The 23,767-nt window shown below is 40.1% G+C and overlaps 3 protein-coding genes across 3 annotated transcripts in view; 1 reads left to right on the forward strand and 2 right to left on the reverse strand.

The window, feature by feature from the left end:
* tfam (transcription factor A, mitochondrial) overlaps positions 1 to 5,040 on the forward strand; it is a 5,232-nt gene extending 192 nt beyond the window's left edge. Inside the window, exons 2-8 of the mRNA XM_086195909.1 lie at positions 31 to 123; positions 2,007 to 2,140; positions 2,271 to 2,341; positions 2,435 to 2,584; positions 2,815 to 2,910; positions 3,600 to 3,656; positions 3,737 to 5,040. Of these exons, the coding sequence (XP_086052035.1) occupies positions 38 to 123; positions 2,007 to 2,140; positions 2,271 to 2,341; positions 2,435 to 2,584; positions 2,815 to 2,910; positions 3,600 to 3,656; positions 3,737 to 4,018 (876 nt within the window). The 5' untranslated portion in view covers positions 31 to 37 and the 3' untranslated portion in view covers positions 4,019 to 5,040. The remainder of the gene's footprint in view (positions 1 to 30; positions 124 to 2,006; positions 2,141 to 2,270; positions 2,342 to 2,434; positions 2,585 to 2,814; positions 2,911 to 3,599; positions 3,657 to 3,736) is intronic.
* A 232-nt stretch (positions 5,041 to 5,272) lies between these two features.
* Positions 5,273 to 10,264, reverse strand: LOC147239124 (DNA-directed RNA polymerase III subunit RPC4). The gene is made up of 8 exons (XM_086195322.1): positions 9,405 to 10,264; positions 9,253 to 9,299; positions 9,009 to 9,160; positions 8,805 to 8,929; positions 8,565 to 8,667; positions 8,192 to 8,475; positions 6,834 to 6,986; positions 5,273 to 6,557 (listed from the first exon to the last, which is right to left on the reverse strand). Exons 1-8 carry the CDS (start codon positions 9,594 to 9,596, stop codon positions 6,417 to 6,419), a joined length of 1,197 nt encoding a protein of 398 aa, XP_086051448.1. The 5' UTR covers positions 9,597 to 10,264; the 3' UTR covers positions 5,273 to 6,416.
* A 4,020-nt stretch (positions 10,265 to 14,284) lies between these two features.
* Positions 14,285 to 21,622, reverse strand: LOC147239125 (ectonucleotide pyrophosphatase/phosphodiesterase family member 7-like). The gene is made up of 6 exons (XM_086196320.1): positions 21,349 to 21,622; positions 19,554 to 19,699; positions 17,675 to 18,307; positions 15,809 to 16,052; positions 14,655 to 14,775; positions 14,285 to 14,348 (listed from the first exon to the last, which is right to left on the reverse strand). The coding sequence occupies exons 1-6, from the start codon at positions 21,620 to 21,622 to the stop codon at positions 14,285 to 14,287; spliced, it is 1,482 nt and encodes a 493-aa protein (XP_086052446.1).
* Between the last annotated feature and the right edge of the window lie 2,145 nt (positions 21,623 to 23,767).

A 23,767-nucleotide genomic window follows, 5' to 3' on the forward strand; every position in this document is an offset into this window, starting at 1 on the left:
TTCTGTTTAATTTGTCTCCACGTGTATTAGCTTCAACATGGCTCCGTTTAGCCTCATGACTGCAAGTGTTCAGCTTCTGGCGAGGTCCCTCAGTGTGTTCTCCGGCACAAGCCTCCTAACAAGGTAGCTAACTCAGCTTCAAAGTTACTGTCGTGCACCATGTAGTCAGGAGACGGCGAACTTGTTCTAATTTCTTACTCTCTTGGCTTTCCGCGCCCTTGTGTTTACAATTCGAAACGACAAAGTTGTATCCTGAACGTGCCGTGGAAATTGTAGCGTTAGCATCTTCATATCGTTAGTTTCTTTCTCTGTGCCCACGGTGATTAAAAAAACGGTATTCCTCAGTCGTATTAGCAAGGCTTGCATAATAATAACATAAGCAATATTGATGGCTTGTTAGTAAAAAAAAAAAAAAAAAATAGAATCTTGTTCCGGGGAATATCGAAATTGTAGTAAAGGAATTGAACGCAGGTGCAATTTGCAATTTGGTTTGACAGTCGAAACAGAATCATGCAGGAGTGACAAGATTGGTGCAGTTAGTTACATCCGTTAATGACAGAAATTTAGTCAGCTCCAGTATGGCGTATTTCAAGTCCTGTTGATGAAGACTTGAATGCTCCCTTGATAAATATTAAATGTACTTCATTAAAATGTTTAATGACGTAGATTTAAATGAAAAATTGTAAAATTGGTGATATTTTTTCCCCGACGATATCATCAAGGCCTTGTCTGATATGTGAATGAAGCAACGGCATTGAGTAGGAAAGTTTGATTACAATTAAACGATAATACCTGGACTCATGTCAATTGTTAATTATTTGGAGAGCTTTCCTAAATGTTTGAGAAGAAAAGGATAATGGCCCTTTTTTCAAATTGACAACATTCACACGTATGCATATAATTTAAATATCCCTAGCTTGTTTTCATATAGATAAGACTGGCTTCTTTCAATATCACCCACTGTCAAAAAAGACTTAAATCATGCAGTCCTAACTATAATTAAAATCCATTCCTTGATATTACCTTGAAAGTGATGCAGACATGATTAGAAGTAGAGATGCTACTTTGCTGTGTTTTTGTAATAAATTACTTGAGGTTACACAATACACACAGTTGATAATAGAACAGTAAGCAGAGCCTCGGGGGAAAAATTGATTGACAAGAGGACATTTTCATATGTAATGTTACAGTTGCTTCCATTCTTTTGGTGAATATTGTGGCTAAACTGAAGGTTTACATTAAATATGACTGCCTGTTCCTCAAGGTGTTGTCAGTCTTGTTTGTGGTTGAATAGATCAACTTGCATTGTGATGGAAGACAAAAAAACCAAACAAACAAAAAAAAGCAGTACAGTTCTCATATCTGAACCGGATTCACAATATCATTTTTTTGCTGATGTCCCATATGCTGATATCTTACGAGCCAACATGCCAGTATTTGCAGGTGCAGAGATGTTCTGTATGGAAGCCAGTTTATATTATCCTAACATTATATTCTTACTGAAAATATCACATAAACAAATTGAATTTGTAAGAGAAACATTTTTCTTGAATTTCAAAACATTTTTAAAGCCCATTTCTTATTTTGCTTTTTCATAAACAACAAAAATGAGCTAAAATGAAGAAACTGATCTGATTTGCTGGGCTGATATTGGCATTGGTGATTGGACCGGTACCGACACTCATGTTTAAAAAAAAAAAAAAAGACCAATATCAGCTGATACTGATGATGTGGCAATACCCAATATCAGAAACTTGAATCATTGAATGTTTTTGTACATCACAAAAATAAGCGACTGTTCAATCACCCAATAATAACACGTGAATTCTATCAGGCTTTTCTAAATTTGTAAAAAAGTCTCACAATGAAAAATCAATGATGAATGCCCAGTTTAGCTATTAAAGGAAGCCAGGGTTGTGGTGTTGGTAACTTACTGCACTAATAAGACTTTATGAACTTATCTGCCAGCATTATATATTGTGTGTGTTTGCTTGTTTGTTTACCAGGGTCCTACCGGCTGCTTACACCAACCCTGTGAAAAGCCTGTCCTCTCGGGTTAGCAGCCCTCCAAAGAGGCCTCTGAATGGATACATGAGATATGTCATCCAGCAGATGTCAGTGGTGTCAAGACTAAACCCAGGTAAACCAGGATTATATCACCATGCCACATTGATGTGACAGTAGCAGTAACTGTTGTCAATGATTGTAACGGGATACACCAAGACTCAAATGAGTGTGTTTTTAATTTGAATCTTGTTCATCGTTGTTAGAATTCAAAACAACTGATATCATGAAGAAGATTGGCCAACAGTGGAGTTCAATGAGCCCGGAACAGAAAAGGGTATTCTATCTTCAATTGTGTGAACTAAAAGTGGCGGTCAAATCTGATGGCGTCCAACTAACATTTGTGTTGGTCTGTCTCACGTCTGTGAAGCCATTTCAGGAAGCCTATCTACAAGAAAAGGAGCAGTTTAGCGTCACTCTCCAGAAGTACAAGGCCCAGCTGACCCCAGCAGAGATCCAGCAACAAGCCTTGGAAGACAGTCAGAGGAGGGCCAAGAGGAAGGCCCACCGCAGGAAGCAGGTTAGCGATGTTGTCGTGAGGTATCTCCATGAGCTTCACGCAGTCATTTCTGGGTCTGTTGTCTTTTTCAGGTTTCACATGCTTCAATGAAATGGATGGAAAATGTTTTAACTCTGTAAAATTGTGTCCAAGCGAGCCAGTCAGTGCCAGCCGTATTTCTCTGATTGTCGCCATTCATTCTTTTAAATGGCAAGAGAAGTAAGTGTGTCTTATCTGTACCTGTCATTTAGGAGTTAAGGAATTTGGGGAAGCCCAAACGCCCTCGCACGTCGTTCAACATTTTCCTGCAGGAGAACACCGAGGGGACCAGTGGAATTTTCAGTTCGGTCAGTAGTCATATTACCACGACAGTTCAGATGTAGCGATGTAAAGTTGGGCAGACACTGTACTGTTCTAGAAATATTCTTCAGTTCTAAGCTGCATTGTAAGGGTTTATTGATTGGGTTTGTGATGACAAGCCAAAGCTCAAGACGTTAGGAGTGACCATCATGCCACGAGCTGAGGGATTTGTTTGAACGCCTCAGGAGGGGTTATTGAAGGAAACAACTCGTTGCGAGGTCCCATGAATTTGAATTTCACGCCGACCTTGAAGTGTTTCCTGTGATCAAGAATTGGTAGAAATATTGATATAACCAAAGGAGTTCTACCTTAAATCTAAATCTTTTTATGAACCTCAGTTTTTTTTCTTGTGTTGTGATGGTTTAACTGGCTTCAATTTCATGGTCTGACCTCCTTGGTGTGAGCACTCAGACCTAAAATCTCTCCTTAGCTGTATGATGGTGAACAACCCACGCTGAATTTCTGGTCTATGAGCATTTCACTTAATTCCTTTTAAAACACATTGGTCTCTATGAAATCATGATTTGGATTCAGTGCAGAAAATGTGACATGTGACAGACATGTTGGAATTGGACTCCTTAAGCCCACATGTATTTGATCAAATATGATTCTTGCGCTGCAACATAGAACGTCTGTTCCATTGAAGTAATGTTGGATGCTGATGTTGTTCACTCAGAATAATATGAAGAATCTGTCTCAGAACTGGAAGAATCTCCTCAGCCATCAGAAACAGGTACGCCATCATCATCATCTCACGTTCTCTATTGTTGCATATGTGAGGACATACATTCTCTATTGACTGTTCCGCATCAGGCCTACATCGAGCTGGCAGAGGACGAGAAAATTCGCTACAAGAATGAGATGAAATTATGGGAGGACCAGATGGCCAAAATTGGACGACTGGACCTGATCAGGGACAAGAGTCTGTCTGCCTACAGAAAACCTTCAACTAAAGCAGCAGCAAAGTCTGAGAAAGCAACAAAACCAAAACAGAAGGAGGTAACTGTAACTGCCCAGTCAGAAACAACCAGGAAGAAGACAAAGCAGCAACGCAGCGCCGCAACGCAGCTTAGGACTCCCAAGAAGATAGTTTAAGGGGCTTTTTTTCTGTCTGAACCCAACCTGAGTCTGAGAAAGTAGAAACCGAGCCAGAACCTATCAACTATTCTGTTTTTAAATGTCAGAACCTGACTTGAGCCCGCCATTAGAGGATCAAGCCGATGCGGCCAAGTCAAGGATCCACACTCGGTAACCTGCGAAGTCTAGATTAAAAAGAAGCCTAAACAAAGGGTTGATAACAGAAACCAGATGTTGTGATGAGCTAAGCCCAGTTGTAAGGGTCAGGTTCGAGGGCGCAATGCGAGTATTTCATCCAAACAGATCACGGTCACGTGACAGCATTTCATTTGTGCTCGGTTTTGTGAAAACCTGAAGTATGAGTTAATTCTCAACCTCTACTTATCATGCCTGGCTTCATTTGTGGATTTCAGAGTTTGAACATTTGAACGAAGCCTCGGTACTGCGTTTGTTGTTTGAAAGGTAACAGAGCTTCATACATGAAATGGTCTTTGGAACAAATGTATTCTTGCATAGATCAGGACTTTTTTGTCCTCAGTTTAGTCTTACAGACAGGAAATCGAGCCTGATTGTTTTGAGTAATTCCTTGTTCCTGTCATCTGTTGTGTAGTTATACATGTACTTTTTGTAACTTTCAGTCACCCTGGCTGGCAAAGACTTCAGAATTCAAAAAGTACACTAAAGACATCAGGAGCAAGGAGTTGCTTCTTCCCTGAAAGACAAATTTGAGGATTAAATAAAATCCTGACGTCTGTAAAACAAATTTGTGCATAAGAGCATTTCATGAGTGAGGCTGAATGCCTGAGAGAAACTGTACTGTGTCAAGTGTACTGGTTGCATCCTTGAAACAACCACCCCATGCTATTTTTTGTATTTCATAAAAAGAGACCTAAATGAAAGTCTTGTCATTCTTCATTTTCCTTGTCCTGGTTATTTCTTCATACTCGTCCCCACCCTGTCAGTGACACAGGTTGCACTTTGCCAGGTTTGTCCGATAGCTTTAGTTATTTTATATATTATCTTCATAGCCTTCCTGTCCCGCGGAAACCATATATGTTGCTGTTAGGGATGCACAATAACATTGGCATGTGATCTACAGCAGCAGAAATAGGTAATATTATAAAAAATATATTTGTATTTGACCATTTTTGTTTGGGTCTTTTATTTGCTCATATGTTATGTTGAGGAAACAATGCCATAAATATGATTTAAGGGCTTTTCCAAATGTTCTGTGGAAATAAAGAGCTGCTTTTTGAAACTTTTTTTTTAGATGAGGTTAGTAAGTCATAATGTGAAAATCAAAGTTGTCTCCATACAAATAACATCAGTCAGCCAAATCAGCTGCAAAATACCAGCAAAGAATTCAATATTGGGTGTTGCTTCTTGAAATGTGTTGATTCGAAATTTAAAGAAGTTAACTAGTTACAACGTTGCGTCAGGTCAAAAACCCGGGCAGTAAAGTCCAGTCCAAGGTTGAAGAGAGTGTCGGCCCACAATTCACACAACACAATGCATGAGGGGATTCCAGGAAATTTAAGAACAGTGACAGCATGTGAGTTCTCTTGCTACAAGGGTGAGGGTAACGATGAAGTCCTACAACATTGGAATGGCAGTGTTGATAAATGAGTCTTTTCTGCCTTTATCCCACGCAGGGTACTGTCATTTTCATCACATTGAAAGTAAATGAAAATTTTGACAAGAGGCTTGCAAGAGAGAAAATTTTTGTATTCATTTTCAAGCCCAATCTTAAAAAGAGCTTGTAACATCCGGGTAGAATAAACACACATTTAAAAGGATAGGCAGGCAGAAATTGGGAAAAACGAGATAAAAATGCTACAACAGCTAATAAAACTTGAGATGACAGCGTATAAGACACGAGTAAGTAGATAACAACGAAGCAATAGAAATGATAAGAGAATCTTTTTACAGTCTGACGTCAATCTATCACTGTGGCACCATCTTCCACATAAAAAGTTGTGCTCAAGTCTTGAGAAAACTTGATCACAGCTTCCTATCTACTACAGATACAAAATGTCATGTACACTGTCAGTGCAGCAAGAGGGTGTGATGAGCTTCCTAACAAACATCTTGTGCACATTACATGGGTCATCTGTTGTCACGAGGCCTCTTTTTCACATCATATAATATATATATATATATATATATATATATATATATATATATATACACACAGTTTAAAACATTTGTGAATGACAAATACAAAACAGAAAAATCACAGAATACAACTGTTTAAACTAGGTTATTGAAGGTAACATTGCTATGCTAGCTGCCTTTATCAAACGAGAGCTCTGCAGGATAAGACTTCAACTGAGCACCTTCCCCTGCAGTGATAAAACCCACTGGACCTAAAATAGACAGTCTTTAGAGAGTTTCTGGCTTAAACTGCAGCCGAGTATCAGGATCTGTGTTGCTGCTGCACTGCAGCTTGTTGCAGTAAAGCTCTGAAGTCAGGAGCCAAGACAAGTTTGTGTTGGACATTCCCCAAAACCATCATGTCTCCAGTCTGACCATCAGACAGATGCACGGACACCAGTTGCTGCAAGCAAAGACGAGAAAATCAGCTTTACATTAATAACGCCTTTATTGTTCTGAATAAGGTAGGCTCAACCAAACTTATTGCATGTGTCAAGTGCTTTCACACATTTATTTCAACCCTAAATTCAAATGCGAAGTTTCCTTTTTGGTCAACAAGTGTGAATTGAATTTGGAGAGTGTAGAACAGACGAACAAGCTGGAAATGTCAGCATGGGCTCTGAGAAACTGTGACGGAAAAATCAATGTGGTTGTCCTAATAGGACCCACTCTGTAATACCTGCAGGAGGGAGAAGGCAGCCCCCTCAGTGACATCCAGGACAATATCACCCAGCTTCAGCTCCACCTTCCCTGATTTTCTTATCTGGAGTTTACCCAGAAATCCCTCAGGGAAATCCGACAGCACGGGACAGGTTGTCTTTACTGCTGTGTCCTGAGGAGACACGAAGACACACCAGACTGAGCTACATTTCACTAATGAAAGATGAAACGTAATAACATGAATAATATTTATTAGAAAACCTGTTAATAATGAACTTCTGAACTGATATATGGAGTTAAGGACTACCATTCTGAAAATACAACTATACATTCTTTTTATTATGATACATCATTTGCTGCCAAAATAACTTCTAAATCTCTAAATTGCTCTTATCTATGATGCGGACTACTGAGCACACAACTGAATAAAGCAGACTTGGCTCATGCCTGACAATGTGCTTGAGAGTTTATGAATGGACATTTGTGAAAGCTCACAGTAGGTTTACTACAGTTCTCAAGCAAGTCATGAAGGAGAGAAAAAAATGTCCTCAAGCAACACTTTCCAGGCAAAAATCCCTCTTTGGGTGAAGCATCACTTTAATATCAAACGCCATTCATCCATTCATCAGTGGTGGCTAAGAACAGATTTGGCAGTACATACATAAAATACTCCCCCCCCCCCCTTTTTCCAATACTACGTTGTGTAAGCGCAAACATGAGAGAAAAGTAAGAAAACACTGTGTTGAGTGAGGGCGGTCATCAATGATAAAGAATACCACGTATTCCTGAACTGAAGTGGAATTGACTGGTTCAGACAGGATGAGGGAGATCTGATTGCAGGTTTTATGAGCTATTGTTTTATGAACTATTGTTTCAGACAAGAAAAGTCAAATCTAGACAACTGCAGATACAGCAGTATATCTTTCTACAAACAAGCCTACGTACTCAGGCAGCTGCAGATGAGGAAAATGCTTCTACAGGCTTGCTTTAACAGAGAGGATCTTAAAGCTGGTGGCACGGTGGTGCAGTGGTCAGCACTGTTGCCTCACAGCAAGAAGGTTCCGGGTTCGAATCCCGACTTGGGCACGGGATCTTTCTGGGTGGAGTTTGAATGTTCTCCCTGTGACTGACGCGTGGGTTCTCTCTGGGTGCTCTGGCTTCTTCCCACCATCCAGACATCAAGAGGGGACGAGGCTGATTGATACTCTAAATTGACCGTAGGTGTGAATGGTTGTCTGTCTGTATATGTTGGCCCTGTCCAGGGTGAACCCCGCCTCTTGCCCGAAAGCCGCAGGGATAGGCTCCAGCCCCCGTGACCCTTAACAGGAATAAATGGATGGATGGATATTAAAGCTACTGTTTCTCCTACTCACTCACTTGTGCTTGCACAGCAGGCCTCCTCTCCTCAGGCTTACTGCCCTTCTTGGCTGGCTTCTCTGCTTTGTGCTGAGGAGCAGGGTTGGCCTTTTGTGCAGATGCTCTACCTGGCATACAGTCAGGTAACTGCATGAAGAAGAGCTCCTCTCTGCCAGACAGGCGGAGATCCTGCAGCAGCTCAACCAGAGACGGCTGGTCTGTTTTGGGCAGCTCTGCCCAGTTGTGGCCTCCTCTACCCTGCACTCCACAGGAAGGCGGTCTGAAGAGAGGCGGGTTGTCTGGACCTGCCCACATGACAAATACTTATTCCTTACTAATCCTTACAAGGGTTCACTGGAGCAAGAAGGATTCACTCAAAAGGGACTTCACTCACATTTTGTGTGTGTCTGACTCTTCATGAAGCCGCTGGACTGACTCAGGGGCAGCTGGATGGGCTTCAGCTTCACATCATTTTGCAAGCCTGCGTCTTCGATAAACTATAGACAAACAGTGATATAAGAATAAGAAAAGAAGAGACCAACATTCTCCCATTTATCTTTTTCCCCTGGGAAAAGGTCAGTTATTTCCAGCTATTTTTAAGAGTTATGATTGTGTGTCATGTCATTAAACTCACATCATCCCGCTGTAGCTTTCTAAGCAGCTCATCTTCATCCTCCTCAGAGTCTTTCCTCTCTTTCTTCACAAATTTACAGACAGGAGAAGAGGTGGGGTCACTCAGGTGAGCAGCACCACACCAGCCTGCAGAGGGAGGAAGGACTGATTCAGGAATTTACAATTCCACGGAGGAATCTCACAGAATTAAAAAGAAAAACAAAACCTGCTTTGCGAACAGTGTCAGCAGGACCCTGTTCAAAGATGGAGTGAGACTGGATGGTCTGAGGCTTCTCTCTCTTCCTCCCTCTGTTCTCTCGCTTCTCCTCCCTCTTCCTTCTCTCCTTTCTTGGAGCTTCATGGATCGCTTCCTTTAACCTTGAACCGGACAAGGGATTTAAAATCAGCACCCAATATGTCAAGTTTAATATGTTCATTAGTATACAGCAGGCCTTTTAAAGGTCACTCACTCATCTTTGCTTTTCCTCACAGCATGGACATTTGGCTCAAACGTTTTCTTTGAGGAAAAAAGAATAACAAAATATAAAAACAAACACAGGTCATTAGAAAGAATTAAACCCGGATTGGTTGCACTGTCCCTTTATATGGTATGTGGTTATACCTTTGGCTTTTTAAAGGCGCCCCCCAGCGTCAGGTCCCGGGTTTTAAGGGACGTCAGTCTTCCATGAGGCGTCGGGGAGGAGAGAATTCCCACACGGCCCGGGAGTATTCTACTCCCTGCGACACTCAAACTCATCCCGCTGGTGAGTCCGGAGGAGCAGGGGACACTTTCTGCATCCCCCGAGTCCATCATTTAAAGTATTAGATCCCCTTTTGATGACTTCACCAATATTTAATACTTCTTCTGTGTCTCTACATCTTTTTAACCCCACAATTTCGGGATCGGACCTTCACTACCCTTTTATTTTGGTAGCAACGACACTACATCCGGTTTCCTTCGCCTTCTTTCTCAACAACAATGACATCTCGTCACATTTCCTACATTACCTGTCAAATGAACGTGGCAAACGTTATGTCCTACTGATATTAACGACGGCAGAACCGTCTAAGCTAAGCTACAACAGGTCCACGTACACCAAACAACTTAACAACAGCTGAGTGCCTTCCCTCCATTTTGTTCGCATTCGATAGCAAAACAGAGTGCGCCAGGATGCCAAACTAGAAACTGTTCAGGTTACGAAAGCCGTCATCCCAGATAGTTCAAGCAAGTTGGATGAAAACTGGTTGTTTTACAACAAGTAATTTCTGCAGGCTACCTACAGATTAAGCTCGTCTGGCACATTCTCTTAGTCTTACCACTGCAAAGGTCCCTAGCGGTACACGAAGAAACAGAGGATTGACAGGAAAACATTGCATTTGTTAACCTCCTTCATTTAACCAGTGCATATGGATCCTATATCCTTCCGTGAGGAGTGCGTACATCCGTGATTGAGCCTCTGTAGCTGATATAGAATGGTGATTCAAGAGTGGCACCAGAAGAGGGCGTTGTTTCTCTCCGTATGAGAGATCCTCAGTACGTTGCACTGCTACGATATGTTGAGACAAAATTACATTTTATTTGGACTTTTTAATTAAAAAGACTAATCAGGCACCCCCCCCACACACACACACACAAGTTTAGATATTAATGTGAAACTGAAACAAAAGATTTTTCCAGAAAGGACCATGTGAGTGACAGTGAAATAATGAAAATGTCAAAATTTTGCGGTGAAATAAATAAATCAGTCAAAGAACAGAATTAATTAAATAAGTACTGTTTTACCACAGCTTTTTTTTTATCAAGTTTATATGCTGACAGCCATAGGCTTAACAGCCCCTACTCTGCATATTCTAACATAAAACACGGTTATTTTAACTTGCAACAACATTTAAGGGTTGACAATGTTAGGTCTCATCCAAAAATAAGGTACTTTTTATGTTTTAGAACCCATTCCTGTGCCACTTTGTATCAATATAAAATAAAATTCCTGCTGCTTCATGTCTGCTGTCATACAGCCTTTTCTCTTGGCTCTATAGTTTTCAAGCACAGTACTTCCTCCCAATACTTGACTTCCATCCTTATTCTTACACGAAAAGGTGCACTGTATTACGCCACAATCAAAAAGCTGATTTGAAGAAAGACAGGGCTGCCTGACGGTGACAAAAGGTAACATACATGTAAATGGATATTTACATGTTAAGTTGGGCACTGAGGACGAGCTGAACTCCATCCAGTGAAGGTAGGACTTTGCATGACAACCGTTCACAACCCCACTTCATGAAATCCAGGTGGGAAACATAATAACTTTGCTTCATGGTACAAAAATAAAAAAAACCATAAACTTTTTATAGTACTGATAAGATATGACTTAACAGTTGATAGGTCATTTCTGTGCTAGATTGGGATCTCTTATCTTCCACCTATGATATATTATAGAGATACACTGCCCATGTGACCCATATGGAACCTAAGTCAGTTGATCTGATGACCTTTAACCCCTCCCAAGTTAACGCTATGAGCCCCGGTGCTCACAGACAGCTGATGTTGTCTTTTTAAATGTAGACAGTACCCTTTTATTATAAATGAAATATACATGACATGTTTTAATTGAATTAATTCTCTTCTCAATGTAGATGTCAGGCGAGGGAAGCCCACTGTTGATGACACAGTGGTCACTGTGTTTTACACAGATGATTATCACACAATTTGCTCATGAGGTCATGACATGAAGCAGAATTGCGAAGCTGCATGACGGCGTGAGATCGATGCTTCAACATCGTAGCAGAACACATACAACACAGGCTCACATTTAACAACTTTAATCAACTTAAATTAGTGAAGTAAAGAACGTTTTAGTCGGGGAAAATAACCAGAAAAAAGAATCATACAAATTATTATTGTTTGCAGTTTCAGCATAGATAGGTTACATTTTCAAAGAAATAAACCGATTAATTGTTCAGTTTAACAGGCATTTCATTTCTTTCTTGCACATTTAATGTTGTTCTTTAATACAACAGGAGTTTTTATCTTGTCTTGATTGCTGGAATAAAAAAATCAATTGAATACTTGATAAACTACTTTAACTAACTAAAGCTGAACTAGAGCTTAAGCTTCATTATTGTTATAGGAGAGACCTGGGACAGTTGGAATATCATCATTTACACAAAGAAGGGATGAAGAGATGTTATTAATGTCATAAATTCTAGAGGTGGACCATTGCCTTAGGAGTTATAATTGTTGCCTCACAGCAGGAGGCTCTTAGATTCAAGTCCTGGCTGTTCAAGATCCTTTTCATGAGGAGTTGCTGTGTTTTCTCTGGTCTGTGTGGGTGTCTGTCTCCCGCTGGTGCTCCTGACCAAGGCACTGGCAGAAGAACTGCAGTTGGTTCCTGAGCACTTCCCCGCTCCATAGAAGATGGGTTAAACGCTGGAGACATGTTTGGGTGTATCTGTACAGTGGCAATAAAGACTTTTTCTTCTTCCTCCTGACCTATTTGAAAGAAAATCATTTTGGGGGGGCCAATTGGCACTGCTGAAGTTCCATCCATTCATCCATTTTCTTCCACTTTTCCTGTTAGGGGTCACGGGGGGGGGGGGGGGGGGGGCTTAAGCCTGGACGGGTCACCAGTCCATCACAGGGCCAACACATATAGACAGACAACCATTCACACTCACAGCCTTGCCTATGGTCAATTTAGAATGTCCACTTAATAGCCCCCTCTTGCATGTCCTCTGCAGTTGTGTGATCCAACTTTGGGCAGAACTGTCCTAAAAACAGAATTGCACAATGCCAAGAGGTAATGATTTTGATGAGATTCATTCTCATCCAGTCATCCCTAACTTCTATCAAACTGTTTGTTTGTGGAGGGCACTGAGCTTCATACCTCCAATCTTGGTGACATTTCCCTTCATTTAAATCTATGAATGAATACTGTTAGAATTAATTTGTTACTCCAGTTCATTAAATTCTTATGTGTAGTTAACTGAACATATGTGCATAGAGGAGGATTGTATCAAATTACAGCTTCAAAAATGACATTACAGTACATCAGCACCTATCTCAAAGGTCCAGGTTTGAGCCCCGGCTCCAGCACGGGGTCTTTCTATGTGGAGTCTCCATGTTCTCCCTGTTCCTGCTGGGTTCTCTCTGGTACTCCAGCTTCCTCCACAGTCCAAAGACATCAATTGGGGACTAGGCTGATTGATACTCTAAATTGACTGTAGGTGTGAATGTGAGTGTGAATGGTTGTTTGTCTCTATGTGTTGGCCCTGTGATGGACTGGAGACCTGTCCAGAGTGAACCCTGCCTCTCGCCTGAAGGCAGCTGGGATAGGCTCCAACCCCCCCCCACGACCCTTAACGGGATAAATAGTAGAAAATGGATGGATGGATAATCCTTGTAAAGGTGAGGTTTATTGCGGGGTTGTTGTATTGTAAGGCCTTTGTTTATTGTATGTGTGCACAATAAATTGGTTAGTCAGTGCTTGAGATTATCACTCAGAATTAAAGCATTATGAACTGTAGAGAAAGTACCATATACTGTTACGTAGGTAATGCAGCTGTATCTGGGCCCAAAACCCGAGACCTTCTATCTCTTCTTTTCTATATTATGGCTGTTTTACTAGTAACCATTTCATATTAGGGTTCACTGCACTTTAAATTTCACTGTTGCATTTTGAAGCTGCATCTGTTCTTTCATTCATTTGCTACTTTCATTATTGAAATGGACCAGGGTCCAGTTTAACCTCTACTGGTAGAAAATTACATCTTTATCACTGCCCAATTAAGAGGTTTTGAGACATACATTTGAATTCTGATTAAATGAGGTGCTTATATGCCATAATTCCGTTCGTAAAATGCTCCAAACCCCTGTAATAATGATTTCTTAGATTAATGTTAAATAGAAAAGTGGGAAACACCGAGAGTTGTAATGAAATGCTAGTGTTTAAATGACTTCAAATTAGAAGTCAAATGGCACTCGTCTGGCTCCACATGCGTTTACCTTTTTTTTTTTTTTTTTTACTATGATGATAGTATCAGTATATCTGAAGATAAACTCTGTCATTTTGACACATCTGATTGTAGGAACATTTCTTTGGTGAACTTCGGATCTTGGTGTGAGATGCTTTGATTGTGATTTTGTTTGAATTTTTTTTCACCCTAATGATGACACATGATTTGGCAGGGTGCGGCCTGTATAACAGATAAGAGTTTATATCCTACTGATTGATTGAAGAAGGTTTGAGCGTTGAAACAACATCACAATAAAAAGATAAATGCGTGTCGATCTTGAGTGCAACAAATAAGTTCCTACTTCTTAGATTCATATCACAATTCTAGTACATTTGACCATGCCTGATTGAGATTTCTTTCCCACAGACAAACAAATCAATCATTAACTCCGTGAAAATGGTAATAATTAGATCAAGAAGTGCTTCTGGACTGTAATTTCATATTTATCACACAAAGATGTCTTGTTAAAACAAATATCAGTTGGATCTTTCAAAAACTGGTTTGCATCTTGTCTTCCTCAACATTTTCTTCACCATCAGGGTTCGGTTTGGATCTGAGGGAAGAGAGACTACGGATCAGAGTGAGTGCAAGAAAAGAAAATAGAGATTTACTGCTCCACAAACTGGAATGGGTTTGTCTTCACCTTTAGTTAGGGTGAAGACACAACACTTTTTAGGAGGTGAAACACTGATGTTTTGTTTTTGTTTGACGTGAATGTGATGCTGTTTTCTTTGCAATTCATTTTTAAATGCTTGTTAAACATTTACGACCATAAACACCACAAATATAAAAAAAAAATCCTGCCAATTAACAAATACAAGATGAATGTTGAATATTTATTGAGATTATAGCCTTTTACCTGCTGTCTGGACTGCTCCTCCTTTTCCATAAAGTATGAGAAATAGTTACTATGAACACCAAAACCAGAACCCCAGCTACAGCTGACAAGCCAACAGTAATTTGTAATGGAGTATCCAACCCTAGATGTGAAGACAGAGAGAAACACAAAGTAAAGTACATAGAAGTCACAGGCTAACACACAAGTTCAGTTGTACAAATGTCTGTAGAGAAGGGAACTTCGAGGTGAATCCTCCACACTGTAGAGACATTTACTCGCTCGCAGATAAGGGCTTTTATAGTTTCTTTGATAATGTGACACACCCTGAAAGAGGAGCTGACCATTGTCACCTATTATCATGTTCGATTGGGATGTGTTATAGTTACCTCTCACCTTTCTGTTGTGTTGCACGTCCTTTGTGATACAGTATATGGTTGTTATGGTTGTGCTATCTGCTATCTGCTATCTGAGTCTAGTGCTGACTCCACATCAGGCCAAGTCAAGTCAAGGGTTCATCAGGTAAGGTCGATCTGGTTGGTCACGTGGTAGAGTTTCCGCCTAATGAAGTGAGGCCCTGCAATGGCCATGGGCAAGAGGTGAACCACCAGTAGGAGAGGTGCACATTTCTTTACTTACAAAAAGGTTGAAATACCCAGCTAGAATAGTACTCTGGTGAAAGTAAGTCACTTGAGAAAAAAGTAAAGCAGGTTTCATTTTGAGTTAACTTACAGAAGCCAAAAAGTGTTTTGCTTCTCCACAAATAGGAAGCCGTGAAGCTAATGGCAACTGGCAGCTCATGACAAAAGCAGCAGCTAAACAACAGCAAAACTGCCCAAACAGTGTTTTGGAACTTTCCATCCTAAATTTTGTACATCATCTTCATCAATTTTTGCATGTTTTCTATAAATATCTTTTTCCTTTTAAGTGACTTGTAACTGATGGGTTCAGTGGTGTAAATGTACAGCGTAACCTAGACATTGAACTCAAGTACAGTACTAGGAGTAAAGACACTTCTCATCACTGCTTTGCCACTCCTGTCTCTCTTCACCACTTTTCCTCTCTCTCTCTCTCTCTCTCTCTCTCTCTCTCTCTCTCTCTCTCTCTTTCTCTTTCTCTCTCCTGCTGCTTGTCTTTAAAACGGGCAATTGCATGAAATATAATAAATGAATTCTTACTGTTATCATCTCCAGTGTTTTTCTTGGGGACAAGCATGTGCTTGGTATTGTCCAAGTGTCCATCATTGACCTCTGGATTTATACTGAGAAGATGGCACATCAGTGGGTAAACATTAACTGTCTCAAAGGGTCCAACCACCAGGTTTTTCTGGAAATCAGGCCCCACTGCCCTGAATAGAGGCTTCATGTCCATCACTTGGTTGTCAAAGCCATGTTCTCCTTTGTTGAACTGCACGGGGAACAACTACATGTGGAAAGAACAAGAACATTATTTGTGGTGGAACCACAAGTACAGTAGGTCTAGCACCACACTTCCTCACTTAATTTACACCCAACAATTCTCCATGTGCAAGCATATCTTCTGTAGTGACAAAAACCTTCCTTTTAACAGGCAGGAGATGTTGACCAGACCCAGGCTCAATGGGAACAGTCATTTGCTTTGACCAGTTGGGGGGAAAGAGAGCAGGAAAGCAGGGGCAGAGACAAAGAAAGATAATGGAGAAAGACACATAAAGGGAAGACAAGAGAGGGGCAGAGATAAAGGGCGGTCTTTAGCCCCTTCAAGCAGCAGCATCAGTCTGGGATCTGGGAAGTAGGAAAGCACAAAGGCTCCAGAGAAGAGGTCAAATTAATAACGAGAATAAGTCTAGGAGGACAGAGAAGACAAAGATGAGGAGAGGAGGTCCAGTGTAACATAGTGGATCCCCCAGCAGTCTACGCCAAAGCAGCATATCAACAGGCTAGCCTAAACTGCCCTCACTGTAAGCTTTACCAAAAATTAAGGTTTTAATTCTACTCTTAAACAAAGAGTGGTTCTCTCTATGTCCTGGACTGAAACTGGGAGACAGTTCCTCAGCAAAGGGGCCTGATAACAGATGACTCTGGCTCCCATTCTACTTTTAGAGGCTATAGGGACCACAGGTAACCCTGCATCCTAGGAGCATAGATTTATAGCTGGATAGTAGGGGACTAGGAGCTCTGTCAGATACAAAGGTACCTGACTGTTAAGAGCTTTGTATGATAATTTGATAGGAAGCAAAAGGAGAAAATCCAATACAGGAGAGATATGATTGCTTCTACTAGCTCTTGTCAATATATTATTATATATGGACCAGCTGGAGAGTCTTTAGGGACCTACTGGTGCAGCCTGATAGGAGGGAACTGCAGTAATCCAACCTGGAAGTGACAAAGGCATGGACTATTTTTTCAGCATCTTTTTGAGATGGGATGTGTCTGATCTTAGCAATGTTACGTAAATGAAAGAAGGCTGTCCCGGACATTTGTTTTATGTGGGATTTGAAGGACAGATCCTGATCAAAGATAGCTTCTAGATTCCTCACAATATTGCTGGAGGCCAGGGTGATGCCATCCAGGGTACTTATCTCATTAGATAAGGTGTTTCTAAGGTGGGGCTCAGCACAATAACTTCAGTTTTGTAAGAACTTAGGAATAGAAAATTGTGGGTCATCCATGTTTTTATGTCCTTTAGACAGGTCTCAACTTTAGTCAGCTAATAAAGTAAAGTAAAGTAAAGTAAAGTAAAGTAAAGTAAAGTAAAGTAGTGTATCATCTACATAACAGTGTAACTTACATAGATATAGAGTGAAGAGTATTGGCCCAAGCACAGACCCTTGTGGAACACCATATCTAACTGTGGTGGTCTCAAGAGGAATCATCATTAACAAGAGAGTTGCTTTATGTATTTTATCACAGTTCTGGCCTTGGGTTTCATTGTTCATGACACTTTTTTGACTTCTCTATCAACATTCTGTTGAAAGTGATGGAACTATACTTTAAGTTAGCCTGGTGGCGTTGGGGATTTTCTGCTCCAAACAAGTTCAATGACTTGACTGTGCTGTCTCTCACCCCATTGATCACATATCCAGGGTCAGCGAAGAGGATGATGGGCAGGAGTCGAGGATGGTTACTGTAGTGCAGTCTTGCTGGCATCTCTTCCTTTTTATAAACATGGAGATGAGGGTGACCTCCTTTCAGAGCCTGGTAGACCTTCTCCAGCATTCCTTCTTTTGGAAGCAACATCCCAGCTGGACCATAATCCACCAGATGAAACTTGATATCCCTGAAGCTGAAGCCAGGAATTTTAGACAAGATGATCTCCTGAACAAGTCCACCTCGGAAGACAGTAGTCATCCCATGGTCAGCAGTAATGATAATGTTGAGTCGGTCAGTAAGGCCATGCTCATGAATCATGGTCCGAATGTAACCTACAGTTCGATCCACTTGCTTGACCATCTTCTGCCGTTCTAGAGAATCTGGCCCATATTTGTGCCCAACCTTGTCTGGTTCACCAAAGTAAAGGGAAACAAAGTCCAGGTCCTGCTTGTGGAACCACTCACCAACCACTTTGTTGATGTTCAACCTCCACTCTGTCTCGTTAGAATAGTTATAGAAACGAGGTTCCACCAGCTTCACCTTCACGGTCTGTCCTTTGTAGGTGGCAGCTGTACCAGGAAAGTGCAAAGAACCAGCTTTTAGACCCTGGAAGAGGATAAAAGACAATGTAAACGTCACAGAACTGGATTTTGGGCTCTGTAGTTAATCTATAAAGATGTTGCACCACTCTCCCATGGCCCATCCATCTCTTCTCAGAGTTTAGGTCTGAGGCTGAGTTCATATAGTAACACAGCATGTTACTCTTGCTAACAGTAGTCGTCTCGTGTCCATATCCATGTGCCCGTTCACATTGTTTCTACGTTTATGTGCTTTGAAAAAAATATAAAAATACAGTACAGAACTAAAGCCCCATTTGCCACCAGCCAAATAAAATGGCGAGCACCTACTTACACTTGAGTTCTTTGTGCAGTAGGAGCAGCTTTAATTGGCATTCAGTTATGGTTCAAATGACCTTGCAGTCGACATGGGTATTTATTGGCTCAGCTCCAATCACTGCTGATGGGTGAACAGCAAAATCTGTGCCAACTTCTGGCTCTTCCAATCTAAGAGCCATGTAAGGCAAGCGGTCAGAGCTCTGCTATCAATATACATGCAGGTATCAAAGCTTGTCTCCTTTGCAACTTCTGTAATTTCATTTCGTCTCAGCCAAAAATTGGATGTCTGTGTTTAACCAGCAACGCTTTTACATCGTTCCCTCAGTGCAGAGTTTGAAAAACAAAGAGAATAGCTAAAAAAATATTGTATACAAGCCTAAAGTTTAACACTATGGTGTTATTTCTTTCTGTTGCAATGGCTGTGTTTGTGACGCTTAATGTGACACGACATGGAAAAAAGGGCAATTCCATACTTCACACAATGGGAAAAGGATCATTCAACTTTTACTGGAGGGTTTACCCTTGACTGAAAAACGTTTACACAGGATATGAAGTGGGGAAGAGGTATTACTTAAAGTAGTTCAGTTGTAGCACTGCTGCAAACAGCATGAGCAGATAATCATCAACCGTGTCTTATGACATTCTTGTTGGTTGATAGTTTCTTGTTTCCTTTGACAAGTTCTCTTTAACTGGGTTTTTGTTTTTATGAACTTTCTCTTTCTTCTGAATAACAAAACCAGCCTGAACTGATGTGCTTTATCTGGGAAAAATGCTTCAAACAAACGATACATCACATATTCAGATAAAAATCTATGTGTCCCTCCTACTCTGCTTCGAAGATCGAACAGAATTCCCCAAATGTCCCTCAGAGTAAGATCTGTGAGTCTTCAAGCAGGTATAAATGATCCAATCAGAAAAAAGGGCAGGTAGAAAACAGACATCTGGATCTAGACCACCTGTCTCTGTGCTGTTATCCAGATGGGCAGGCTGCCATTGTCCCAATAGGAATCAACAAACTGACTCATGTAGTACTGCTTCTTTTCCTGAGTGGTAGTGTTGAACCACATGTTGTGGATTACACCATGATTCTCAATGTAACGTCCTAAAATGGAAAAATACAGAACAGATTTGTAATAATTGCAAACAGTTAAAATCCAGGTACTGAAATAAGGAAAGACTGTACGTTGAGTGCGACAGATCAAATAGGAATGTACATTAGGTTCCTTATATATCAGAGCTAGCTCATGAGACGACAAAATTGTTTGGAGTGACACAGAGATAGAAACTTGGTGTGGTAGGCCACTCAAGACCTTAAAGGGGGTACACTCTTTTTTTGCTACACAGGTACGTACCATTTCCTAAATGCAGATGCAGCTTTGCAGGGATTGTAATTGTATTAGGCTTCCACATTAGTATGACCCTGACTACATTCACATATTTCATGCAAATTTGCAATTTCTGTTACGGACTAGTATCACTGTAGCCCATTTATAGCCATGTTCGTTATCTAACATGGGGTAAAACGGCAAAGATACATGAAATAACTTTGTTCCGAGATCAGGCCAAACAGCATTTGTTTCCTCGGAATCCCCTCTTAGTTGGAGGGATTCTTTTAGGGTTACAAGCTAAACTTACGGGCTAAACTTTTCCCCAGTATTTAGGGAACATCACATTGCAATAGCATTCTGTAGCGTGCAGCGGAGTTGACGTATCCTTTGAGGCCAACCCGGACAAGTCCCCATTGGTTCCTTTGACCTAAAGTCAATGAGATATTTGGTAATTGCTGAATTTATTGCTGCTAAGATAAACTCTGTGGTGAGCAAAAATTTGTGAGACTTACATAGAGTACGTTCACACAAATCAGAAGTGGACATCATTTTTATGATTTTTGATTTTTTTTTAGAAGCGCTACATTATTCTATGAACAAACTACAACACTAATGCACGCCTTCATTGTCACAACAAGCGTCACATTTTTGCTCTCAGTGTGATGGCATTTAATGTCAATGGCACTTGGTTCAAGGCACGCAAAAAGCTTTGTAAGTCAAAGTTTGGTATTTAATGACTTACATTCTGCAAAAAAAACGAGTGCATCAAAAACTTTTATTCTGCCACCAAGTTATTTAAAAAAAATTGTTACAAATTATAACACCACCACTATTTCGACTTTAATTTTATTTCACTGTCGCTTATTTTTTCAATCAACTTCTCATATTTGCCTCATCGAAGCTACATGTAAATTTTACTTTTCCATTTTATACTTGAGGTGTTTGCCACTGATTTGCATATTCAGCATATTTACTAATGAACAAATTGAATTCTTCATCAATAACTAGTTGTTGACAACAGTACACATACATGATTCAATTATTAGATCATCCCTGATGCTAGAACATCTCCCAGTACAATTTGGAAATAATGTACATTACAAATTGCATGAACAGTAAAAATGAGACAATCATTATTTATTTATTCATTGATTTATTTAATAGGGACAATGCAATTAAAATAGCTACAATAGAAATAATGTATTTTCATGAGTTTTTTTATGTCACACTTGAAAGTCACAAAATTTTCCAGGACAAGAATTATTTTCTGGACTTTTTTTACTAGGAAAGGGAACTCTGGACAAAAGTATATATATTTTTTCCAAGCGGTTACCCTTTGTTTTGTAGAAACAGGATCAATTTTATTTTTCACATATGATTATGTTTATGCTATACCAGAAATACAGTCAGCAAGGTTAATTACCTGTGAGCAGGGTGAAGTGTGTAGGGCTTGTGATAGTGAGGAAGGGTGGCGTGACATACTCTGCCTTCACTCCTTCCTGAGCCATCTGATCCAGATTAGGGGTATCCACATCTCGGTCATAGTCCCAGCGGAAACCATCGAAGGAGATGAGGAGCAGTTTGTTCCTTGAGGACTCTTTGAAAACAGACTGTTCAGTAACATTGTACTGAAGAGGAGCAGCAGCACAGGGAGAGCTGGCCACAAGGCCAAGGAGCACCAGACACAGCGACAGCATTACAGAAAATCCAGACCAACAGACTTTACATAGAACACTCTGAGTGCCTGATCTGTTTCCCAGCTAATTACTGGTTCAAATGTCAATTTACAATCTCTCTGGACGCAATGTTTCGTACTTGGATCTCTTCTTTCACCTGAGTACTGTACATCCCCTGTCCTGAAACAAATGTGACAAAGACAAGCAGATAACATCAGGCTTGATCTGTACTTAAACTCACAGACGATACATCATCTTATCTTATCAGCCCATAAAATATATTTCTATAACCCTTTTGTTTTGAAGGTCTAGTACATGGCAGAGTTATAGTGCAATGCATCAGCAGGTAGATGTGCTGTTCTTCACATAATTTTATTATTCTGCCTAAAGCATCATCAATATGAAAATTGTAATATCATAACCTGTTTGGTAACCTTGAGAGGGCTGGTGGGGCCCACTGGTCCCTCATCAACAACCCAGAGAGACAGGTGTCAGGTTTTTGTTACACTTTGTGTCTGGTCCTGTCTGGACTGTAACCTTTTTCAGACTGAACTCTGTAGATTTATCAACTCTGATTGTTAAGTTTTCTTTGCATTATCATGTGGGCTTTTCAGAGCAAACAGGTTTTCATCCAATGCTACACCGGGACGTCAACAGAATGTAAAAAAAGAAATTAGAGGTGCCCAACAGAATGCAGCCGTGGGGAATTGGCTTTTATCAGTATCTGCACCAAATGCCACATCTTCTCCTTGGAAGTAATAAATACATTTTATCTAAAGCATCTACTGCATTTTCCAGACACTCCAATGCTTTTTGAAAAAACAAACAAAAATCATTAATATGTAAAAAACAAATAAAACAACAACCAATATCAATAGAGAGGTTTTAAGCAATAGCACAATATTATGTAATCCCATGGGTTAAATTGTTATAAATAATAAACAATAAAATACAAATTTAAATAAATGTAATTAATTTGTAGGCTTATTTGAATACCTAAATGTACTTTGTCTATACATTAAAAGTCAGAAAACTTAACTTAACAGTACTTCTTTCCTTCAGATCAACATGACTCAAGATGAGCCATAACAGACCAAACATCAGCTTTGGGATAGTCCTGTGACTGTCATTATGTGTCTCCACACAGGACTTACAAGATTTAAAACAGAGTTGATATGTTCTATTCATTCCACTTGCCCACGAGCCAAAACTAACAGTGAAACAAATGGAAAGTCCATCATAAAAAAAGCAAGCCAAAACCAGAATAGTTTACCAATTCTATCATACTACCAGCAGGTGGCAACGTCACTCCATTGAACAGCACAGATGCATAAACCATCAGTAATCTGTAATTCCCTCTCTATGTTAGTAATTTTCCAATATCCTGGAGTACATTCTTGTTTCACTTCTTTAACTCTAACTCCTAATCATTCACAATTTTGATACAGATATTAGGTTCAAGTTAGAAATGTATGAAAATTGCCAAAACATTTACCTTGATTCCATCTCACGTAGCACAATAGTTACACTACAAACTTCAAATGTACTAAAAGACCATTCTTTACCTTGACAACATCTACCTCTTTATCTCACTTCATACCCTTCCCTGTGTGTATTATGTTTGTATCATTCCATATTATCTGTAATTGTACGCTATTACGTATAAGTGTATCAATTGTAATATGAACATTAGCAGAAGCGAAACCTGGTACAATGCCTCAAATGGTATCATTCTTGTTTGTCATACATGGTCCCATGCAAATACTGACATTAAAAACAAAGATGAAAAGACATGACGTAACTTGAGTGTAGTATTCTCAACTTGTTTAAACAAGCAAATATGATAATCACATCATAAAAACAATAATAATTATATGATCCATACTTTGAATACAGTTTCTGTGCCATCATCCATAAAGGCTTTTTATTAAGGCGATACTTCACTCATAATGTGTTTTTTGCATTTCAAGTACACTAAAATAGAAGTCTTGAGCTCACAAAGGTATTTTTCCTTCCAGCATTATTTTTAATTATGATACCAGAATGCAGGCAGAGCCAACCACGTATATCTAGATTGAGCCTAATTGTGCCCAGTTGTCACCTGCAACAGACAGCAGCAAAACTGTCAAAATATATTCGTTGACAAACTCTCGAAACTTCATCCAG

This window comes from Aulostomus chinensis, chromosome 23 (assembly GCF_037954235.1).
Source record: "Aulostomus chinensis isolate RoL2024-O1b breed Wild chromosome 23, RoL_Achi_v1.0, whole genome shotgun sequence".
In the NCBI taxonomy this organism is placed as follows: domain Eukaryota; kingdom Metazoa; phylum Chordata; class Actinopteri; order Syngnathiformes; family Aulostomidae; genus Aulostomus; species Aulostomus chinensis.

Coding starts and splice junctions, on each gene's coding strand:
- LOC147239124 (XM_086195322.1), bottom strand. CDS start 9,596: ATGATGGACTCGGGGGATGCAGAAAGTGTCCCCTGCTCCTCCGGACTC. Junction 9,161..9,252: donor GTGAGGAAAAGCAAAGATGA/GTGAGTGACCTT, acceptor GTCCGGTTCAAG/GTTAAAGGAAGCGATCCATG. Junction 6,987..8,191: donor GGCCTGCTGTGCAAGCACAA/GTGAGTGAGTAG, acceptor GTGTCTCCTCAG/GACACAGCAGTAAAGACAAC.
- LOC147239125 (XM_086196320.1), bottom strand. CDS start 21,622: ATGCTGTCGCTGTGTCTGGTGCTCCTTGGCCTTGTGGCCAGCTCTCCC. Junction 19,700..21,348: donor ACACTTCACCCTGCTCACAG/GTAATTAACCTT, acceptor TTTCCATTTTAG/GACGTTACATTGAGAATCAT. Junction 14,349..14,654: donor AGGAGCAGTCCAGACAGCAG/GTAAAAGGCTAT, acceptor CTCTTCCCTCAG/ATCCAAACCGAACCCTGATG.